The sequence below is a fragment of the Hetaerina americana genome, unplaced genomic scaffold (genome assembly GCF_022747635.1).
Source record: "Hetaerina americana unplaced genomic scaffold, ioHetAmer1.1.p SCAF_4, whole genome shotgun sequence".
NCBI classification, from domain to species: Eukaryota; Metazoa; Arthropoda; class Insecta; order Odonata; family Calopterygidae; genus Hetaerina; species Hetaerina americana.
This window is the reverse complement of record NW_027286985.1, coordinates 34,798,479-34,818,984: the sequence shown is the minus strand read 5'-3', so window position 1 is coordinate 34,818,984 and position 20,506 is coordinate 34,798,479. Positions and strand designations below refer to the sequence as shown.

The 20,506-nt window shown below is 33.8% G+C and overlaps 1 protein-coding gene across 5 annotated transcripts in view; it reads left to right on the top strand.

Moving 5' to 3' along the window:
- The window catches only part of Mbs (Myosin binding subunit), a 244,781-nt gene that overhangs the window by 215,678 nt on the left and 8,597 nt on the right, over window positions 1–20,506 (top strand). For 4 of the 5 annotated variants that reach the window (XR_011701689.1, XR_011701687.1, XR_011701688.1 and 1 more), the window contains 3 exons: window positions 4,390–4,512; window positions 5,443–5,538; window positions 19,929–20,122. Coding sequence is in view for 1 of the 5 variants with exons in the window: in XM_071589652.1 (XP_071445753.1) it covers window positions 4,390–4,512; window positions 5,443–5,538 (219 nt within the window). In the remaining 4 variants the exon portion in view is untranslated. The remainder of the gene's footprint in view (window positions 1–4,389; window positions 4,513–5,442; window positions 5,539–19,928; window positions 20,123–20,506) is intronic. The other variant, XM_071589652.1, reaches the window with a different exon arrangement.

The window sequence follows — 20,506 nt, the reverse complement described above, 5'->3', positions numbered from 1 at the left end:
ATTGAAATCGGATGTGTAATTTACAGATATTTATGATGCATTATTACAAAGCTTTCTTGTGAAGACAAATTATACTCTTATGTTCATCACAAATGCCTCAAACATATCATAATAGACAGTCCACATACATGACATACTATTAGAGTTTCTATCGCATTTGAGCAGTGGAAATCATGCTGAAATTCCTTGTTTGTAAAAATAAAAAACAGGTGAAAAAATCAATGCTTTGGGGTTGGTCAAAATCAGGGAATTTCCCTCGTTAGGTTTCATGGCAAGTTGAATGTATCCTATCATTGGTCAAATGTGAAATTGGGGGTCTGTAGATTAGCTGGAATTCCAGTATTAGTTATTTGGATTCATCTTTCCAAAGTTGTGGTCTTTATAGTCTATTTCCATTCAAAATTTGTGTGGATGGTATGGAAAGGGAAATCAATAAATTGAGGCATGCTGAAATATTTTTCTATCTGTCAATTAATGCCTTCCCACTGGTCTGCATTGCCCATGAGAGGTCCAATTTATGTTTCACATCCTTGATACCATAAGAGGTAATTAATCAGAAATGCACAATAATCTGTTCATAGTACATATGCAATGAATGTAATCGACCATTGGTTGTGTGTAACATATGAAACAGTCATCATTAATCCCTGAAACCAGCCCTTTTATCTCCTCTTGGACTTACCTTCGTCTTTTGCTTTTGTTTGTTCAGGTATTTCAATCTCAGATATTTAGGGATCTCTTATATATATTTTAGAAACGCCTATCAAATGTGAAGCAATAACTTTGAGCCAGTATAAAAAGTAATTAAGAATCAGATTGAGAATAGTTGGCTCATGTTGTCTTATATGGAGGTTTTTTTACCCCGAGGTCTGTGCCCACAGGGAAAAATCAGTAATTTTCTGCATTTCAGTGAATAGAAGTACAAAGAGTTCAAAGCACTGTAATAATTTATGTGCTGAATATTTTTTATTTGAACTTTAATATGCTACAGTGTAGTGGAATATCTTGTTCCACTGTCCGGTAAAACTTTAGAAAGTTACTCATGGTGTCCACATTGAATATCAAATACTTCCATGAAGTGCTTTAGTGTTCATTTTGTCCTAGATCAAATGTCTTTCTTAATTATTTAACTTTCATTTCTGTTTTTAAAGTCTCCATAGAGTTGAATTAAAATTCTTTGTAAGCAACAGACTAACTATGCAACAATTACAGAGTGTAAAAATCATTCGCCTTGACTGGGATTCGAACCCAGATCCCTAAATATCCGGTTGAATGCTTAAGCCAGTTAAGCTACCAAGCCGTCTTTGGAACATAATAACTATGTAATCTAATGTGTAACCAACCTTGGAGCATGATTAGAGTAGTTTAATAGTATCCCTGTTATCAGCTAAGGGAGTAGTAATAAATGCATACATAATTATTTTATTTAATTCACATCATTACCAACTCTGTTATTGTAATAATTATTACCCATGAAATAATCTTTATAGCATTCACAAATACCAAAGCTTTCAGGGAAGAAAACATAACCTATGCAGGAATCAAGCCCAAAACTTGTGATATAGCAGACAATGGTATTATTACAACTTTTCCTCTAAGGCTGGCATAAGTATATTAATTAGTTTTGATATAGACATGACATATTTCCTTTTATGTCAAGTTTTGTCATCATCCTATCAATGGAAGGTCGTACAGAAACCATTGTGTTTGCTGTGGTTTTGTTTGGAAATTCAGGTTATTGTAATTGAAACAAAAATTTTGAGTTTTTCCATTGATATTGATAATGAACATGCTCCCTTATAATTCTTAGATCTAATCAGAAGGTTTTTGTCGGGACCATGGAACTGTAGGCTGTTGTATCTCTAAACTATGCCTAGCTTGACACTAAACACCTTTTAGCCGTACGTTACATATTGTCATAAATAATGTTTTTGGTGCTGCATACTTTCTTCACCCCTCGATTTTATACTAAATGCATATTCTTTCCATCCCACTACCTTCCTTTCCTAGTATTTTCCCCTATTCCAATATCCCAGCATCCTATTGCCCATCAGTTTCTCCTTCATTCACTTGTCCTTCCATCTTTGAATTTCTCCCTGCAAACTCATCTCTTCCCCTATTTGTTAGTTATTTCTTAGCACTTGTTTATCATATTTTTTCCTTCTCATTTATCATCTTAAGTTCCCCATTGTGAAATTACATAGAGAAATGTGACTAAAGCTCAGTGTTTCTGTTTTTTGTAGGGTCTGCTTACTTCTCAGTACTGATTCCCTCCCTCTAAACACCTATGTTTCATTTCCTACTTTTAATGTCCTCTTTGGCTTCATTAAACTCAAGGTTTTATGGTTTTTATACCTTGACATCACACATGGTGTCCACTCATTCAGCCATAGCTTTTAAATCTGAAAGATGCTAAAATTTAAGTTGCAGCTAACTAGTGGTTGCACCCCCAGCTGATTCTTAATAATTGACTTGTTGTAGCTAATTATTTTGGTTCATTCTTGGTTCACCATGGCATTAGTGCCTATATGATAGGTAAATGGATTCTAATTATATTCATTTTATATATTTTCGAGACTTATGCTAAGAATACTTAAACTGCATTTTGCTGCAACTGGATTATTTGAGCAGGCAGACAAAATAAGGGGTATAACAATATTTTTTTCACATTCTAAACTTTAAAATGTGCTATATGATAGTATTGCTTGTGATTCACCAATATATATTCTAAAATATGGATTCAGACTTCTCAGTTTTTCATGGATTCCCTAAATTGGTGTTTTTGCATGTATTTTGTCATGTTTTACAAAGAACTAAACTCTTAATATTTTCAATTAATTAATTGAACACCCCAAATTCATATCACAGTGAAAATTTTATCTCTGATGTTTTTTTTAGGCTTGTGCAAAGTATCTGATTAATAAAATAATAATGAGATAAATTATTTTCCTGTGGTTTGTTGAGTGAAAGGCTGAAGCAAGGTAAACTTAAGTTTAGCTTCAGTTTGCAAAGACCAAAAAGTATAAATCATGCTTGCCATTTTATTTCTTTATTATAACTGTACTCTTGAAAGCTCTATAATCATCGTTTTCCTTTAAGCAAATTTAATGCAATCAAATTACCAGTTTCTGACACTGCAACCTGGTATAAATGAAATTAATATATGTTAAAATATTAGTTTTTGGATTATTCACTATAATGCTTTTGAAAATATTATGGTGTTTCTAATTATTATACTTCCCTGTATTAATTCTTTTTTGAGAGAATTAAATTTAAAATGGCACTTAATAAAAACTAAATGATGACTAATCCGATTACATTTGGTATCAGAAAAAAACTAGCCCAGACCATTGTTGATGAGGAGTAAAAATTGAAAGTCTCTTTGTATCTAATGTTTACTCCTTATTTTGTGTGCAGACTTAATGCACAATATACTAGCATAATGAAATTTGAAAATCCAGCTGTTGTTGGGCTGTTGTAGCATATGCTCCTTTCAATTGAAAAAAAAATTCCTTTTTAACTCGGGAAGTATGTTCTAATTAGGATTTTAATTCAAGGTAACTCAAAATTTTCAGAATAATGTTGTTTTTACTACTCATCTCTCAATCATGGAAAAATTCAAAATATTTTGTGTAATTGTAAATGGCATAAATATTGCCCTTGATTTTTGACACTTGGGTGTATGTATCATTTATTTTGTCATTATTTATTCGAAAATAAAACCACATACAGCAGTAACTTGCAAATTCAAAGTGGGGCGTGAAAAAACATACAAATTGGAATGCATAGGTACAATATGAACAAGTATTGTCAATTAAAAAAAGAAATAACAAAAGGAGGTAATTATATTATCTAACTATGGAGAGATGAGAAAGAGCTAGCTAGGTCTGTAAATATGTTGGAGGAAAACAGAAAAGGATCGATGGTATTAGGGAGTGAGTTCATTAAAGAAGTGAGGTGGAAGAAAAGAGAGCATTTAATTAGTGATAAGTGACTGGGAGTGGGCATATGTAGAAATGTGTGTGCGTGAGTAGGTTGTGGCGGTACTCTAAAGTTGACAAGGGAGAGCAGTTCAGAGCAGTCGGTGAGAGAGTTGATAATGTTGTAAATGAACTTTACATCAGATTTTACCATTTGGTTGGAAAGATAAAGAAGGGGAAAGTGAAGACAAAATTACATCTTTGGATACATTAGAGAGATTGGGGATCCAATATATAAGTGCAATGCTCGTTGGTCACTTATTTCTGTGAAGCTGTAGAGGAGGCCTAATAAAGAGTGACTTTCCAGTTGACTGTTTGGCACTAAATTCAGGAGTAACAGACTATACATTAATATTTTTTGTTATTAAAATTTTCTAAAATATTGTATTCTTGCCACCTAAAATTATAGCTTTGGGAGGAGTCCCAGGCTGAAAATGAAAGGTTGCGTGAACGCCTGCGCAAAGCAGAGGAAGAGCTTAAGGAAACACGTAGCCAGTTGCAAGATGTTGCCAGCACACAAAACAACATCAATGTAAGTATTGTTGTTCAAACTGACAGCTACAGTCATTAAGTTTGTATTGTCTTTAATGCACAGAGTAAGCTACACACTTACGAGTGTGGGGCCTTTCCAGTTATTCTTCTTCATTTTAATTTAGCTTATCAGTGTAATTCCCTTGTTTATCACCTTCATTACTTCCTTATTCCTCAGGTTATCCATCCGCTTGATGTTTGACATTCTCCTAACTCATAAGTTGTGAAGGCTTGAATTACTTTTCTTTATTTCTTTAGACGTCTCTTTTTTGTTCCTTGGGCATTTCCGTTCTTTCTCTACCTTACTTACACTTATCCTGTCCTCTCACCTCTGTACCGAGATCATTTACTCCTTTCCGTATGTTTTAGTCTCATGGTTTTTACTAACATTATCTCAGCCTTTTTTTCAAAATCTTTTGTAAAATTTTAATTTTATAATTTAAACATTCCACTTTAACTTTCAGTCAGGGGTTTTCAACCCCTCCCACTTGATTGGTGCACTTCCATCATTAGCTTAATATTTTTAGCCAAAATCATTTTTATCAAAAAATATTGTTGAAAAATTGTTTTAAAAAATTATTGCTGAAAAATTTAGCTTGACTTAAAAAGTTTTGATTTTTCTGCTTCAGACCAGAGAACACTTTGTTGAGGAAGGGTAAAGAAAGGAGACATAAGTTAACATGGTTATGAAGTGAGCTACTCCCTACATTTGGGGAAAATATGTCTTGATAATTTGTGAAATAATAGCATACTATGCTAGTGAATGATTTTGATTATCTTAAAAATTCTAGGTAATTTTACACTTATATTTTAGTCTTATTAAGAAGGGCAATAGTTTCTTGATTGTTTCATTAACCTTCGGTTTTCTGGCCCCATAATTCATCAGTTGCTACTCCAGATTTTGCTCTTGATCAAGCCTTTTTATTTTTAGGCGACCCCAAGTGTAAGTAAAAATATGTCTGAAGTAGAGAAGCGTGAAAGGAGGGCTTTGGAGAGAAAGCTGTCCGAAATGGAGGAGGAGCTGAAGGTGAGTCACTTAGATTTAGGCACTTCAGAGGAATATTGTCTTGTTGTGTGTCAATAATGGAAGATCACTTGGAGTAACTGAATGGTACTGCTGCTCACCAAAGAAGTTACCTTCCTCATAAATGAAAGACTATATAAATACATGCTAACTACTCCTTTTCCCAATAATTAATCTCTATCAGGTATTATTTTACCAAATTTAATGAAACATGACAAATAGCCTGAACCTACCAGACCACTAAAATTGCCATTTACAATTCCTACCACCAGTGGAAATTCATGAATCATGGCAGAGGTTTAAGTGCAACTTTTTATATCTCTAGGAAAGTGAAAATCGAAACAAATTAAGTATGCTCCATTTCTGTAGTTGTCATTTTTTACCGGAATTACTTGTAGAAATCGTCTGAGACTGTTGATCTGGTATCATATTGCAGTGCAATTGTTGTTGCAAGCCAGATTACTCATTTAGCTATATTGGGTTCCTCTAGTTTCTAATTTTTAATTTGTTCTGAGATATTTTTTCCATTTCTTGAGAACGTGATATAATTTTTTTTATTTTTAAGATATCAATTTCTTTGGAAAAACTTTCTATGGAATGTTTTTCATGCTACATGCTCAAGGCATGAAAATGAAAACTGCATAATAAATTCTCTTACTGGAAAAGGTTTTCACATTTTAAAATATGTGGAGAATTTTATGCTTCTGTCTTAGAGCAAAGTGTCGGAAACAACTGGAGAAATCCAGAACCAAATCATGCTTTCCATCCATACATGAATGCATTCTCAGACTCAGGAAACTAATATGGAAACTATGTACCCTGATAAAATCTCTTGAATGACGTGAATAGTTCCATAATACATGAAACTTAAGCTTTATGCTTGATACTCTATCTGATATAAACATGCTGAAAATGTTTAACTTCATGAGGAATTCCATTAGTCCACCAGTGATATAGCCATAATACTATAATTATGTTGAAGGAATAGGAAACTAATTGAGCGTAAGCTTGAAGTTTAAATGTGTAGTTAGTAAGCTAGAGTATGAGTTATTTTGCATAAAATTATAAGAAATAAGATTCAAAATAAAACTCACTAGAGAATATATTAATATATGAGGCAAGCTCATAAAGTAAGGGCTATTTGGTCATAGGAAAAAATATACCCATATAAAAGACATTTTATTGGCACTTTTAGTTAGGTACAAACCTACTTCACTTCCTTACATAATCGCCGTTCACTTCTAAGCATTTTTTGTACTGCTGCACCAACCCCTCTGCATTGAAGCTCGTGGCCTGAGATTTGAACCAATTGACAATGCTGTTCTTAAGTTCCTCTTCGGTTTCAAAACATTTTCTACCGAGCCAGTTTCAAGTGCAAGAAGAAGAAGTAGTCCCTAGGTTCAAGGTCAGGAGTGTACAGTGGGTGGTCAAAGAGTTCTGAACAAAAATCTTGAGTTTTCTTATTGGTTTTGGCTGCAGTGTTTTGGTACCCAAATTGCACAGAATTCGTGGTATCCGAGATTTTCCGTGACAATATTGTAAACAGTAGTGCATCCAAGTTGAGGAAATTTTTCAGCCACGCCATTAATCGTCAATCATCAATCAACGATCACATCACAGTTTTTGTTCCACTTGCAAAACAATTTCATCGGTCAGAATACTGGGCCTGCCACTTTGCTCTTCGTCATGGATATTTGTTAGTCCATTTTTAAAATCAGGGCACCATTGTCTAACCTTTCCTTCACTCATAAATGTAGGTCCATAGACTAGGCATAACTCCCGATGAATTTCAACAGCCGACAATCCTTTTGATTAAAAGAATCGTATGGCAGAATGCACCTCACAGCTGGCGAGATCAACAATTGTCGCGGACATTTTTGTGTGCATGGATGGACAAGCAAACGACTTCTGAAACAAAATAAATGCTGATATAGCTTCTCAGTGAATTAGTAGATGGTACTGCAGGAGTAAAACTGTGTTCTGAAGCACCAATATTTAAATATAAGCAAACAGCCCTTACTTTATGAATATGCCTCGTAAGTTAGCTTGTATAAATTATTATTCGACTCCTAATATGTCTTTTGCTTATATTATCTATGTACTTTCTAGCAGGTATATTTTAGAGTTATGCACTTAGTTTGTCCTTCCTATTCCTCATGCAGCCTGATTCCCCAAATAAAAAAGCTTAAGTGTTTGAAGGAAATAGCTTTAATTGGTAGTTTTTTCTTTATTATATATTTGCCTGTTTTTATCTGGAATACTGCTTAAAATAATTGCAGTGAAACCCCTTTAATATATGTTACCTGAGTTCATTAATGGGCAAGGTAGTGAACAGACCCACTATTAGGAATAAGAGCTGGGAAATTTTTCACTCCATGATAGAAAATCTGATCACTAGAATAATGGAGGTGGGATGATGAGCAGTAATGAAAAATGGGTTTCACTGTAAGCTACTGTAATGCTTACTTCCTTGGAATGATTTTGCCTGGAGACATGATTGTAAAAATATTGTTTTTAAGCGTGTTTTGGAATTTATCATTCAAGTTTTGTGTGCTGGGAATCCCCTTGCTTTCATTTTTAAACTGGTACTTTAAAAAATGAATATGAATTAAATATCACATCCTTCTTTATTTATTGCTAAAAAAAGGCTTGATTTGTGAACCTCTGAAAATAATAATTGTGAATCAGCATATTAGTACTTGGCAGAATTAACCCAACCATGAGAGTTAATGTTGTTCAAATGCTCGTCGAACAAAACTAAGTCATTGGGAATTTTAAGCAGGCATTTGGCTTGGATATAACATCTTCTCCTTCAGTTGAACTTGAAACACAAGTATTTGGAATATGCAGTTATTAGCTATTTTTCTGGATTAGGTCAAATATAGGCATAAAGTAAAAGAAATCAATAATGGATAAATCTAGATAATCATCAAATTTAATATGATGTTCCCTGAAAATTGCTAAATTTTTCTCCAAGAATTTAAAATTATTTGCAATCAATTTTATAAATTGGGTAAAATATTATTGGAATTACCGTATTTTCCATTGTTAACGCATGCCTTATGTGTAACGCACATCCATAACTTTGTAGCTCTCAGGATTTTGTATAAATACCGCGTGCGCAGGGCTTTATAGTTATCTTGGATGTTTATAGATGCCGCTCATCTGTATACATATATATTGTGTGTAAAAATGTCTATATCCATACCCTATTAGATGCAAACAACCAATGAATTCATGAAATCATAATTACCTGTGGCTATATCTACCATAGTGTATACAAAAGGTTAGAGCCAGGTGACTGAAATAAATCTAAACAACAGAAGGATCAAAACATAAACAATGCAGGGTTCGTCCGGAAAATAAGTGTACTGAGCTCAGGAAAAAAAAATTATTACACTTTTACATATCTTAAGCTAATATTCCTCAAAATAGGACCCTTGTGAGTCGATACACTTGTTCCAGCGGCGTTCCCATTCCTGGAACGCTCCCGCGAAGGCATCATCGGGAACCTTTCGAAGACTCGTCGTCGACCTCTTCTCTGCCCTCCACGAACATCTTGTGCCACCGAAAGATCATGTTTCTGGACATGGCTGACTCCCCGTAAGCCTGGTTAATCATACCGACAGTTTCGGTAGACGATTTCCCAAGCTTTACCGCAAATTTGATGGAATAACGCTGCTCCAAAAACTTCGGCATCGCGTTCCGTGACGTGGGTCGAGCGTGGAGGTTTGCGTTAACAGAGCTCCACACTACACCACAACTCAGAGCCGACTGCCTTTTTCAGCGTCGCTTGCCAACATACCCCCCTCCAATCGCAGCCCGTCAGAGCGGTACTGGGCGCGCCTGGAGCGGCGCGCCCAGCCCAGGAGTCAGTACACTTATTTTCCGGACGAACCCTGTATTTACAAGCCAACACAATACTACCTTGATCAAAAATTTCCCGGAATTTATTCAGAAAATTAAAAATACAAGTTTATTCATCTAAATCTATATTGTCCCCTTCAAAGTAATCCCCATCGACTGCAACACACTTATGCCAGCGCTTGATCCAATCCTCGAAACATTTTTTATATTCGGTTTTCGGTATGTCCATCAGTGCTTCCTGCGATTTTTCCATTACTCCCTCTCGGCTGCTAAAACGCGTTCCCCGTAATGGTTTTTTAACTCGATTGAACAGAAAGAAGTCACAGGGAGCCAAATCAGGTGAATTCGGTGGCTGTTGGATGGTATTTGTTGCATTTTTCGTCAAAAAATTACGAATAATGATAGCACTGTGCGACGGTGCGTTATCATGGTGCAAAATCCACGAGTTTTCTGCCCACATTTCTGGTCTCTTTCGGCGAATTGCTTCACGCAAACGTCTCATAACGCCCAAATAATACTCTTTGTTTACTGTCTGGCCTTCTGGCAAAAATTCATGATGCACTACACCGTTGTAATCCAAGAAAACCGTCAGCATTGCCTTCTTTTTTGACTGAAAACGACGTGGTTTTTTTGGTCTCGGCTCATTTGGTGAACGCCATTCACTTGCCTGATGTCTGGATTGCGTGTCGTACTAATAAACCCACATCTCGTCTCCAGTAATGATCCTTTTGATGAATGTGGGATCGGATTCAGCCTCGGAAATCATGTCTTTTGCGACGTCGACACGGTCTCTTTTTTGCCTGAAATTGAGGTCTTTTGGCACCAACTTTGCTGCTACACGACGGAAACCCAAATCATTAACCACAATGTATTGGGCGGATCCATAGGCAATGTTCAAGTCCTCCGCTATTTCTCTGATGGTTAATTTGCGGTTATTGACCAACATTTCTTTTACTTTATCAATTTTTTCACCGACTTTCGATGTCGATGGTCTGCCACTGCGTTCATCATCTTCGATTGACTCACGACCACTTCTGAACCGCTCGTGCCACTGGTAAACGACCGTTTTTTTTAGAGAATCGTTGCCGAAACACTTTTCCAACATTTCCAACGTCCGTGCGCCACTAAATCCGTTTTTTACGCAAAATTTAATACAAGTTCGTTGTTGCAAATTTAAATCCATTTCTGCAATTGTAAAAAATCGCCAACACACACAGAGATAGATGTACTCTTGGCTACGTAACTTTTGCAAATGTCAAGTTATGACACTAAGATTTAAAGGGAATATCAACAACAGATGTACCAATTTAACAAAAAAACAGAACTCAAATCGGAACGATGGGAGCGCCACACGGTGGTTATTCCGGGAACTTTTTGATCAAGGTAGTATGTCACCTTTTTGCATTTTTGCTATGATTCGTGAGTAAAAACGAGGCATAGGTTTGTGTGCCCTTTTATTTGCAATATAAATTAACTTTCAGCAAATCAGAAAGTTTATCCTATCATATATTTATAAGTACATGTATATAATATGACGTACTCTACGTAAACATGAAGTACTATGTACTCTAATTAGAATAAAGAAATTCTACGTATTAAAATTAATGAAGTGTAGAAATTTTGTTTCTTCTTTTTCTCGTTGCTTTATGAGATGAAATAACTTTGCCATTGTATTTTTGTTATCATTTGAGAATTTTTGTATAGATAATGTGCACTTTATCAATGGGAAAATATGGTACTTTAAAATGTAGAACTGAAAAATCTAATATTATATTAACATTAAGTTATCTGACTGCATGTGAAGTTGCAGTGGTGGAGTACCAGCATAATGGATGCACTAAAAGAACTTTTGTGATCTCTCATCCCCATTCTCAAGTTAAATTTTGAGGTTTTTCAAAAAATAAACATACGTTTGGGATTTATCATTTTTTATTTCACATGTTAGCCAAAGATTAAGCATTCCTCTCTCTTTGGTTCACACCAGCAAAGTTTTGGAAGGCTACTTATTTTTATGAACCTCCAGCATGTACCAGGACATGTTTTCATTCTACTTCAAGGCCCACATTGTTTTGGGAATATTTTTGACCGTCACATTTTCAGGCGGGATGCGTCAAACCTATATTTACTTTGTAATAAGTGCTTGCTATCATTGTATTAATGTTGCATTTTATCTTTAAAAGGTGCAGCTTTCATTGATAGTAGCTTGTGTTGGCTTCTGGTTTTTTTACTTAATTGCATTTTGGTGATTTTAATGAAATGTATTTAGTGTTGCCGTTGCCATCTTTAAGTCATGAATACTAGAAGATGCCAACTTCAGTGCTTGCAAAAATGATCAAAATGCAGTTGAAAGTTAAAAGGAGCTGAAGCCATTGCATAAATCTTTTCAAAGTTTTTAAAAGATATAAAATAATTGTCAGGATTCTCTCCCCGGAATTTAATTTTGAAGAGTGAAATATCCTATCACATTATCATATAATATTACATCTATATCATATGTTTGAAATGCATGAAATTCTAATGAAAATATTGCAATGTTTCACTGCGATAAAAATTTCCAGGAAGATGTGATGCCTTTCAATAATTACATTAAATTAGTTGTTGTTAAAGGGTATTAAATGATAAACATGGATATGCACAGGTAACTCTAAATAGAACCTCGATTCTTTCAATATTTCAATAATCCTGATATCCTTATGCTTTCAATGCTTATATTGTGTATAAACGTACATATGTTTACCATACTTCAGCTGTTAAATTCTGATAAATATCATAGCAATTATTTTACCAAGCCTGAATAACCAACATCATGCTGTTACAAAAAATCTCAAAATTTTGATAATGTTTGAAAATAACAAAATTTACTCATGAATTCTGTTAGATTATTACATATTTCATACCTTGCTAGCAATACTTATTGCATATATTCTAATAGGATTTTAATGAGATTGGAAGCCAGGCTTGTTGCCTGTTCACCAGGGGGTAAACCATACTTGTTGCCTGCATTCAAGGATAATTTATTTCAATACTTTTTAGTAAAAACATAATATCATTAGTTTCTCCAAGAATCCAAATGAAGTTTGACTAGTTTCAACTCTTATATTCTTCAGATTTGTAATATTTTTATTGATTCTCATGGAAGTTTTCAAATGTAAATGCTTTAATTTTAGCCCATTAGCATCTCTGCTCCGAAACACATTAACAAAATTTACCAGTGTCATTGAGTTTTAGCACAGTAAATTTTTGTTAGCACTTACCGTAGGTGACATTGGGAAGAGTTTAGGGTAAAATAGTTTGCAATAACTACTACTATAAAGTACTACTTTGTAACATTAACGTTAAGTAATAAGGTTGGTGTTATTTTCATATTGCAATTATATATGTACATAGTCACAGTTTATTAATTCTAAAATTATTTCTTTATACTTGCTTATTCTTACCATTAAGATTAAAAGTTTTGCTAATTAATTTTATACATTTTATATTCATTATCAATATTTCACTCCCAGTTGGCTTTGGGCTTGTAAAAATATTCTTCTGTGAATCCTCAGGATACATATTTTTATTGTATTCAAAATAAATTCACACTATATTGCCCAAAAATGTATTAGAAATTTTTGTTGTGGCTGCTTAATGCTAACTTTTGAGTGCCAAGCGTAATTCCTCAATTTCATGTAAAAATTTCTAGCCTATTCTTAAGAGAAACCCAGACTATGAAAAATGTCTGTTAAAATGTTATTACTTATGGTAATTTTCTGAAGTAAAACTTAAAATGAGGTGCAAATAAAGAGAATAAAGCACAAAAATAAGAATTATTCAATTGTTATTTACCTTTATAGGCATTGAGAAAAGAGTCGCCTAGAGTGATACCTACAGTTTTGGGAAATGTTGGTATCACCGCTCACAGACAATTTGGCTCTTAAATGGTTAAGTGCAGTCATGACTAACCTATGGTCGAGTGGCTTTAGTGGTTCATCCTCGTTTTCAGCTGAACAATTCCTCACTTTCACTTTTTTGTGTGCTGATGAGGACAAGACCTCAAGATAACGTAATTGTCGATCTGCAAATGATATTTTAAAGTTAATCCTTCCATAAAAGTTTTACAAAAATAACTTCAATGATGGCATATGGTTACATAAGACAAACTGATGTTCCCTTCTTTGGCAAGTGTACGGAAGCTCCCAGGCATCACAAGTCTCATTTTTCACTGGAAACTCTTCCATGCAGGGCATACTTAAGATTCTAGGTCTCCCCAAAGCAATTTTTGATATGCTATGCTTTAACAAGATTCCCAACCACTTCATTGGCTCTTAAAGTCATTAAGTCACTCCATATTAGAGCATTTTCAAATCTTTTTTGACCATTATTTTCTTTTTGGGACCACAATAAAAGCAAAGTTTAACACACCAACATTTATGATACAAAGTCATATTCATCTGTTTATCTTATTTGAATCGAGAAAAAATATTTTTATCCCATAATAATAAATTTGATAGTGATAGTGTTATTGGGCATCACTGTGAAATATTGCTGACTCTCAAAGTAAAAAATCACCCAGATAGATGAATTGCTTTTCATATCAGCTAACTTTATTTCAACCATGCATAATTCAGAATAGGGATGCTAGCATGTCCAAGTATGTTGCAGATATTTCCTTAATTGCTGAGATTTATTGTATCAGAATGAGGTGATAAATGCCTTAGGTTCTTATTAATCAATTCTTGGATCGGTAAAAAAATATACAACTTACGGACCACTGAAAATGAAATTATTTCCCATCCATATGCCTTTAATGTGAGCACAAGTTGCCTCTGGCTTAGAGTAGTTGTGTGATCCCTTTCAACATCTGCCATAGCATCTCTGATGATTCTCGATTGTTAGCTGCACCAAAATTATTCACACCCAACATGCCCTTTTCAGGAAATGGAGATATTTCCATTAAATTAAAACCTGGTGGTAAAAGGGTTAAAGAAATTAATGAAAGAGGGCAAGGGGATGCAGGAGATACTAAGAGGCAATCGGGCAATGAAGACTATAGTAAGAGTACTGGGAAGGTGAGGTAGTGGGAGGAAAGTAATGGCCAATTTTGATGAAATTAAAGGAAGTGAATAGTATACAGAGCTAAAAAATGAGTTATTTAAATATGTAGTTTGAATATTGAGTCGTGTTGTTTAAGGTTAGGCTTGGAGTATAGTGGTACCGGGTCCTTTAAAAACTTAACCATAACCCAGTACACCACTTCTATTAATAAAGAGGGTAAAGCAAAATCTATCATAAAAATTATCTGCATAGCCAGGCAGTCATTGTATTTGGTTGAGGATAGGGGATTTCAGAGAAATATTTTGTCTTAAACAAATTGTTGCTATACTTTCAAGAAAATATATATGTATACATGTGGACCCTCATATATTGTATATACCATATTTTCCCATTGATAATGGGCACCTTACGTATGACGCGCACCCAGAACTTAGTAGTTATCATGAATTTTTATAGATATTGCGCACCCAGGGCTCCATAGTTATCTTGAACTTGTAAAAATGTAGCACATCTGTATATATGAATTCTTACATCTGTGTATACATCTGTGTAAAAATGCATCTATATCCATACACTAATAGATGATAACAGAAGATAATAGTATACAAAAGATTAGAGCCAGGTGATTGAAATTAATTCCAAACAACAGAAGAATCAAAGCATAAACAATATTTACAAGCCAGCACAATACATCGCTTTATTGCTTTTTGCTAGGATTCGTAAGTCAAAACGAGACATAGCTTTTTGTGCCCTTTTATTTGCAATATAAAATAACTTTCAGCAAATCAAATGTAAAATAAAGAAGAGAATTAATGAAATAGAATTTTCTTGTTTTGTTTTCTTAACTTTGCTCTGTTAGTATCAGCATTCAGCTGTTCTAGACAACCTCCTAGTTCTGTGAAAGTGCTGGCTACATGGTGATTGTTTTAAATTTGAATTTAGTTAAGCTTTTGTAATTTAGATATTTCTCAAGAAAATTTCCCATGGAATAAAAGGAGAAGAAAATCGTATTCAGTAATATTTAGCTAGAAGTCATCAATTTCATGAAAGGAAAAGGAAAAGGCTACCAGTATTTATCCATTAATAAATCTTTTCAATCGAAGTTATGTTCTAGTTGGGAAAAGTGGATGATGTCTGGTGTGAAAGACTACCCAGAATTGGGATGGATTAAAAGAGTGTCTTATGAAGAAATAAGCCGGTGGATCCTGGAAAGTTTCCAGGGTGTCAGAGTGACTTATGTAAAGAATGGATTAGAAAAAGCTTTAGGCAAAATTTCAACGCCAGTGCTAGAAGATGAAGGGTTAATTTTGGAGAGTGAACTCGGTGATGTGCCTGAAGAGATAATAAATGCACTTAATTCATTCAATGGTGATTCAGGTGACGAATTTCTTGGATTCGAGTGATATACCTATCCTATCATATATTTGTACGTACATATATATTATGACTTACTCACATATACATGAAGTTCTATGCATTAGAATAAAGAAGTACTGGATATTAGAATAAATGGAGTATAGAAATTATATGTTTCTTCTTTTTCTCATTGATTTATGAGATGAAATAACTGTAAAAGTAGCAGATCTGTATAAAATAGGACGGAATTAGAAAGACTAATTTATCTTTGTAAGACTCATCTTTAAATTATTGTGTGCATAGGTATGTAATTGTTTGGATTTATGCAATTTTCATTACATAACACGCATTGTCATATTTTTTGATCATCTGAACATTTTTGTATAGATAGCGCACGCAATATGGATGGGAAAATACGGTATTTACAATTCAACAGTGAATTTTTATTTTTTTAATCCATTTTATTTTTTTTTTCACTTAATACAACCATCAATTTTAATGCTGTAAAAGGACATCATTAGCTTGTTTCCTTTGTTGTTCAAGCCTACAATACCCTTGATAAGAATTTCTATACAGATTAGAAAATAATGTTAGAGGTTGTGTGCATTAGCTCATAACCAATCAAAATTTGATGATAAGTATTAGTATTACAAATTACACATTATATTGCTTAATTTTCATTTCTTTAAATATTCATCTTTTGAGATTCGATAGCCGTAGGTCTGTCAGTAAAAGACTACTTGTCTGAAATTCTTATCAATAATGCCACCTTGTACCAAATTTGATGCTAAAAATGCAAGCTCTTCATGTAATGATTGAATGCTACAGCTGCCCTCGCTCCACAGGCTATGTACGTCAAACTGTTTAGCTCAGATGTCAAAGTGTTTCACGTTTTCTTTTAGGCTTCTTGCTATCCTCTACCAAGAGATATCACAATTTTCCTGTAATCCTTGGAATACATTTTTGAAATGCAAAAGCATTTTTCTTCTTCTGTGAATCATAATGCCAACATTCTTCTGACACTTAAGTTTTTATCTGGTATGGTGTCTTATGTTAAACTCATTCCTAATCTCTATGCTAAATTGCCCTTAATATCTCACTTGCTCATTGGTTGAGATGGAAGTAAATAGCAACTAGAAGTAACTGTTCATGTGCTATAAATGTTAGGTGAAGAGAAAAGCATCATTAGTATGACGTAACTGCATTAAACCCACTTAATCAATTCCAAGACATGGTGAATATAGTTAGTTAGTGAGCTTAGCATTTCATCCAGTGTAAAGTGATCTAAATTCTTATATTAACTATGCGTAAACTAATTGAAAACATTACATTATTTGGAAGAAATAGTCTATCAAATATCTAAGAAATAGTCTATCATCTATTGGTCAGTTAAAGCATTCATGTCTAGTTTTAAAGATTGTGGAGGAAGCTTACTTAGATTACAATTGAAATACCACTTGAGTCAAAATTCAGTCAACAGGAAGGTGAAACTAGTCTATAAGAAAGACTATGAAATAATGAATCGATCGAGTTTGAAATTTTTTTTCTTTTCTACGTCTTGAGTTGTAAACTCTTCAGTTTGAGTTGAATCACCTTGCCTCCCATAGTGAAACTATTTCAAACATCCATTATTAGGTATGCTGTCTATGTATGTTTATAATGTAATGTGATTACACAGCCAACGTTGGAAAGAGAATCAGGAAAGCTGAACTCATCATTTTAATTATGAGTGATAACCATATTTATATCAGTAAGCCCACTTAAAAAAAATTATGACTTCATTTTCTGCTCATCCATCTTAATATAATTAATGGTTTCTGGCGTAACTTTATGGAACCGATTCATTATAAATAAATGAAAGGACTAACTTTGTAGTTCCACACGAAAACGATTTATTCACACCCGGGTCATGTGAATAAATCGTTTTCGTGTGGAACTACAAAGTTAGTCCTTTCATTTATTTATAACATCCATCTTAAGCTTTACCAATCTAATGCTTTTCTCACATATTTCATAAATCATCTTGTTTCTTTATGCTTCATTTCATAGAAGTTGGGCTGCAAATTATATTTTTGGTTATTATGTACTAATTTATTTGGCAGATCATAAGGATAACAACTTGTTATTTTTTCATTAAAATGCATGTACATGTCAACTGATAGCTTTAAAGGGTATTATTATGACAGACCTGGGTTGGCTTGAAATATATGTAAATATGATTTCTGATTAAGAACTATGTATTCTTCACATTGGAAGTTTGTCCATGTCATGGCCATATTTCATATTACGGCTTTCTACTTATGTTAGGAAGATTGTAGGCTAATATTAGCTCCTGTCATTTTTCCTTGCCATTAATTTCAGAGTTGGTGATTTTATGATAAAAGAGCAAACATGTAGTTCAGGCATAGATACTAGTTATTTTGTTATTTTTTTTCTTGAGAACTTCTGTTTCATCTCTTCATTATTGCTCTTGTTTGAATTTATTTGTGGAAGAGTATTTTAATTATTAACTCAGTTTAAGTGGGAGTATTGTGTGTGTGATTTAATAATAATTGATGCAAATGCTGTAGTTCTACTGATATGTACATATTTGTGTAATGTGTGAGTGTTTTTTTAACTAGATTTCATTCATTAATATTTATGGAGTGCAAGACACAACAGTTGGTGGTATGCAGGGTGGTACTATGAGCAGAAGTCAAGCAATGTTTGTTTCTTTTTTATATTCTCTTTTCATTTTTTGCATTGCCATCCTTATGAGTGGTAAGAATGTCATTTTCTCAGATGAAAATTTCTGCCCTGATTGTCAGTCATATAATGAAATGAGTTTTTAATTTGTTGTGTTTTATAAAATGCCATAATCTTTGATAGATTTTGAAGTATATGTTATGCTTACTTTTTCTTTACCTTAAACCTGCCACTCTTCTTGTGTTTGTGCTGTTAATGCACCAGGTACTTCAGTATTAGAAAATATTTCCTCCATCTTAAGTTTCATGATTAATCTTCTGTCGGAAAATTTATGGAGCCCACTTTCTTTTTGCCATTTACCCATTTATATTATTTAATTTCTATGTGGAATAGTAATATTTTCATAATTATTGTCCAGGATGAATGGCAATTACAGCCATTTATTCTTGCATATTCAGCCTCCTTGCAGTTGATGGCCCATTTCTTTTGAATCTTTATTTTTCCATAGTTACTTACCATTGCTAATAATTTTACATTATTAAAACTAATTAAAATGTCTTTATATCCATCATAACTATAGGTTATTATTAAATGAATCAATATTTTGAATACAAAAGAACAAACATGGTTTCTCTATCTGCTAGTAATCTAGTGTCTGGTAGTGAAGAGCATGGATTTAAAAGGAGCAGTATTTGAAATTTCATTATGTAAGCTGTAACTTTTATGATAATGAGGGAATATCATTTTTGGCTGCTGAGATGTCTAGTTTTATCATAACCTTTTTATTAGAATGACTAATTTCACATAATTTTAGTTTTTGATGGGATACTTGGAAAATTATTTTAAATAGACTCCTATCACATCAAGTAATAGTTGTTTTTTTTAAAGCTTAATTCAATAAGACACACTTTTATTATACGCTTTGGGAAAGATTTTATTCACACAGTTTCCACAAATGGCATAAATTTCATCACTCATTCTTTTACCATTTGGAAAGTGAAGTTTGCCTGTAATTTTTGCAATTTAATCCAGTACTTTTTTATATAAATTAATATATGTATAAATATTTCTCTTTGCAATACTGGCACTGGTTCAACCTCTCTAATCAGTGTCTAAATGAGTGACAATTCAGACTTAAATCTCAAATGTGTCATTATTCTAAATTATGAGTGTAATTTAAATGCTTAATGCTGCATTGAGCAGCTAATTTATTATCAACATCACTTGAATCTCCTTTGCATCTCCCTCCCTACCTTTAACCTGCCATATACCCTTTTCCTCACCTTCCTTAAAATAATCACGCAATCAAAACTAAACTCTTTAAAAAAAATCCTCAACCACCACGATGCCTTGTTCCGAACCAACTTGCCGCTGTCTGCAAACCTTCACCACCAACAAAAAAATCTCTCCGAAATCCTCCCTCTCTGCTCTGTTGTCTCTACTTTCAGCAATTGCAAAAGCTCAAAGCGGAGAATGAAAGGTTGAGGTCGGAGAACAGGTCACTGACCCGAGTCGTCTCCAAATTGACCAATTCAGCCTCCTCCTCCCTCTCTACACGACCCAAATCTTACTCCTAACCTCCACTCCTCCTCCTGCCATCACTCCCTCGGCCCTCCCACATCTTCTGCTGCCTTGAAAATAGGTAATGGATCTCTTGAGAAGCCCAGAAAAATATATTTGCACGTTATTTTCTTTTCAAAATGGGCTTGGAAGGGGTGGTGGCACAGTGTTTTACAAGGCAAGCGGTGCCATCTTAAGTATTGAGCCTAATGCTTCCTGAAATTGCCAAAAGTGTGTGTTTTCTGCTGCATGCTTTGCCTTGTAGTAAAAATGGCAAGTTGATTAGGTGTTTTTGGATACAGAATTTGTCTGATTTCAGTAAAAATACAGAGTAAAATCAGCTGTGAAGAATTCAAAATGAATTTAATGAGCATGAAAATTCCAAACTAAAATATGTTCGTGCATATGTACAAGGCATCCCAGTAATAATGAATATAAGGCTCATTTATTAGGATTCATTAGATCT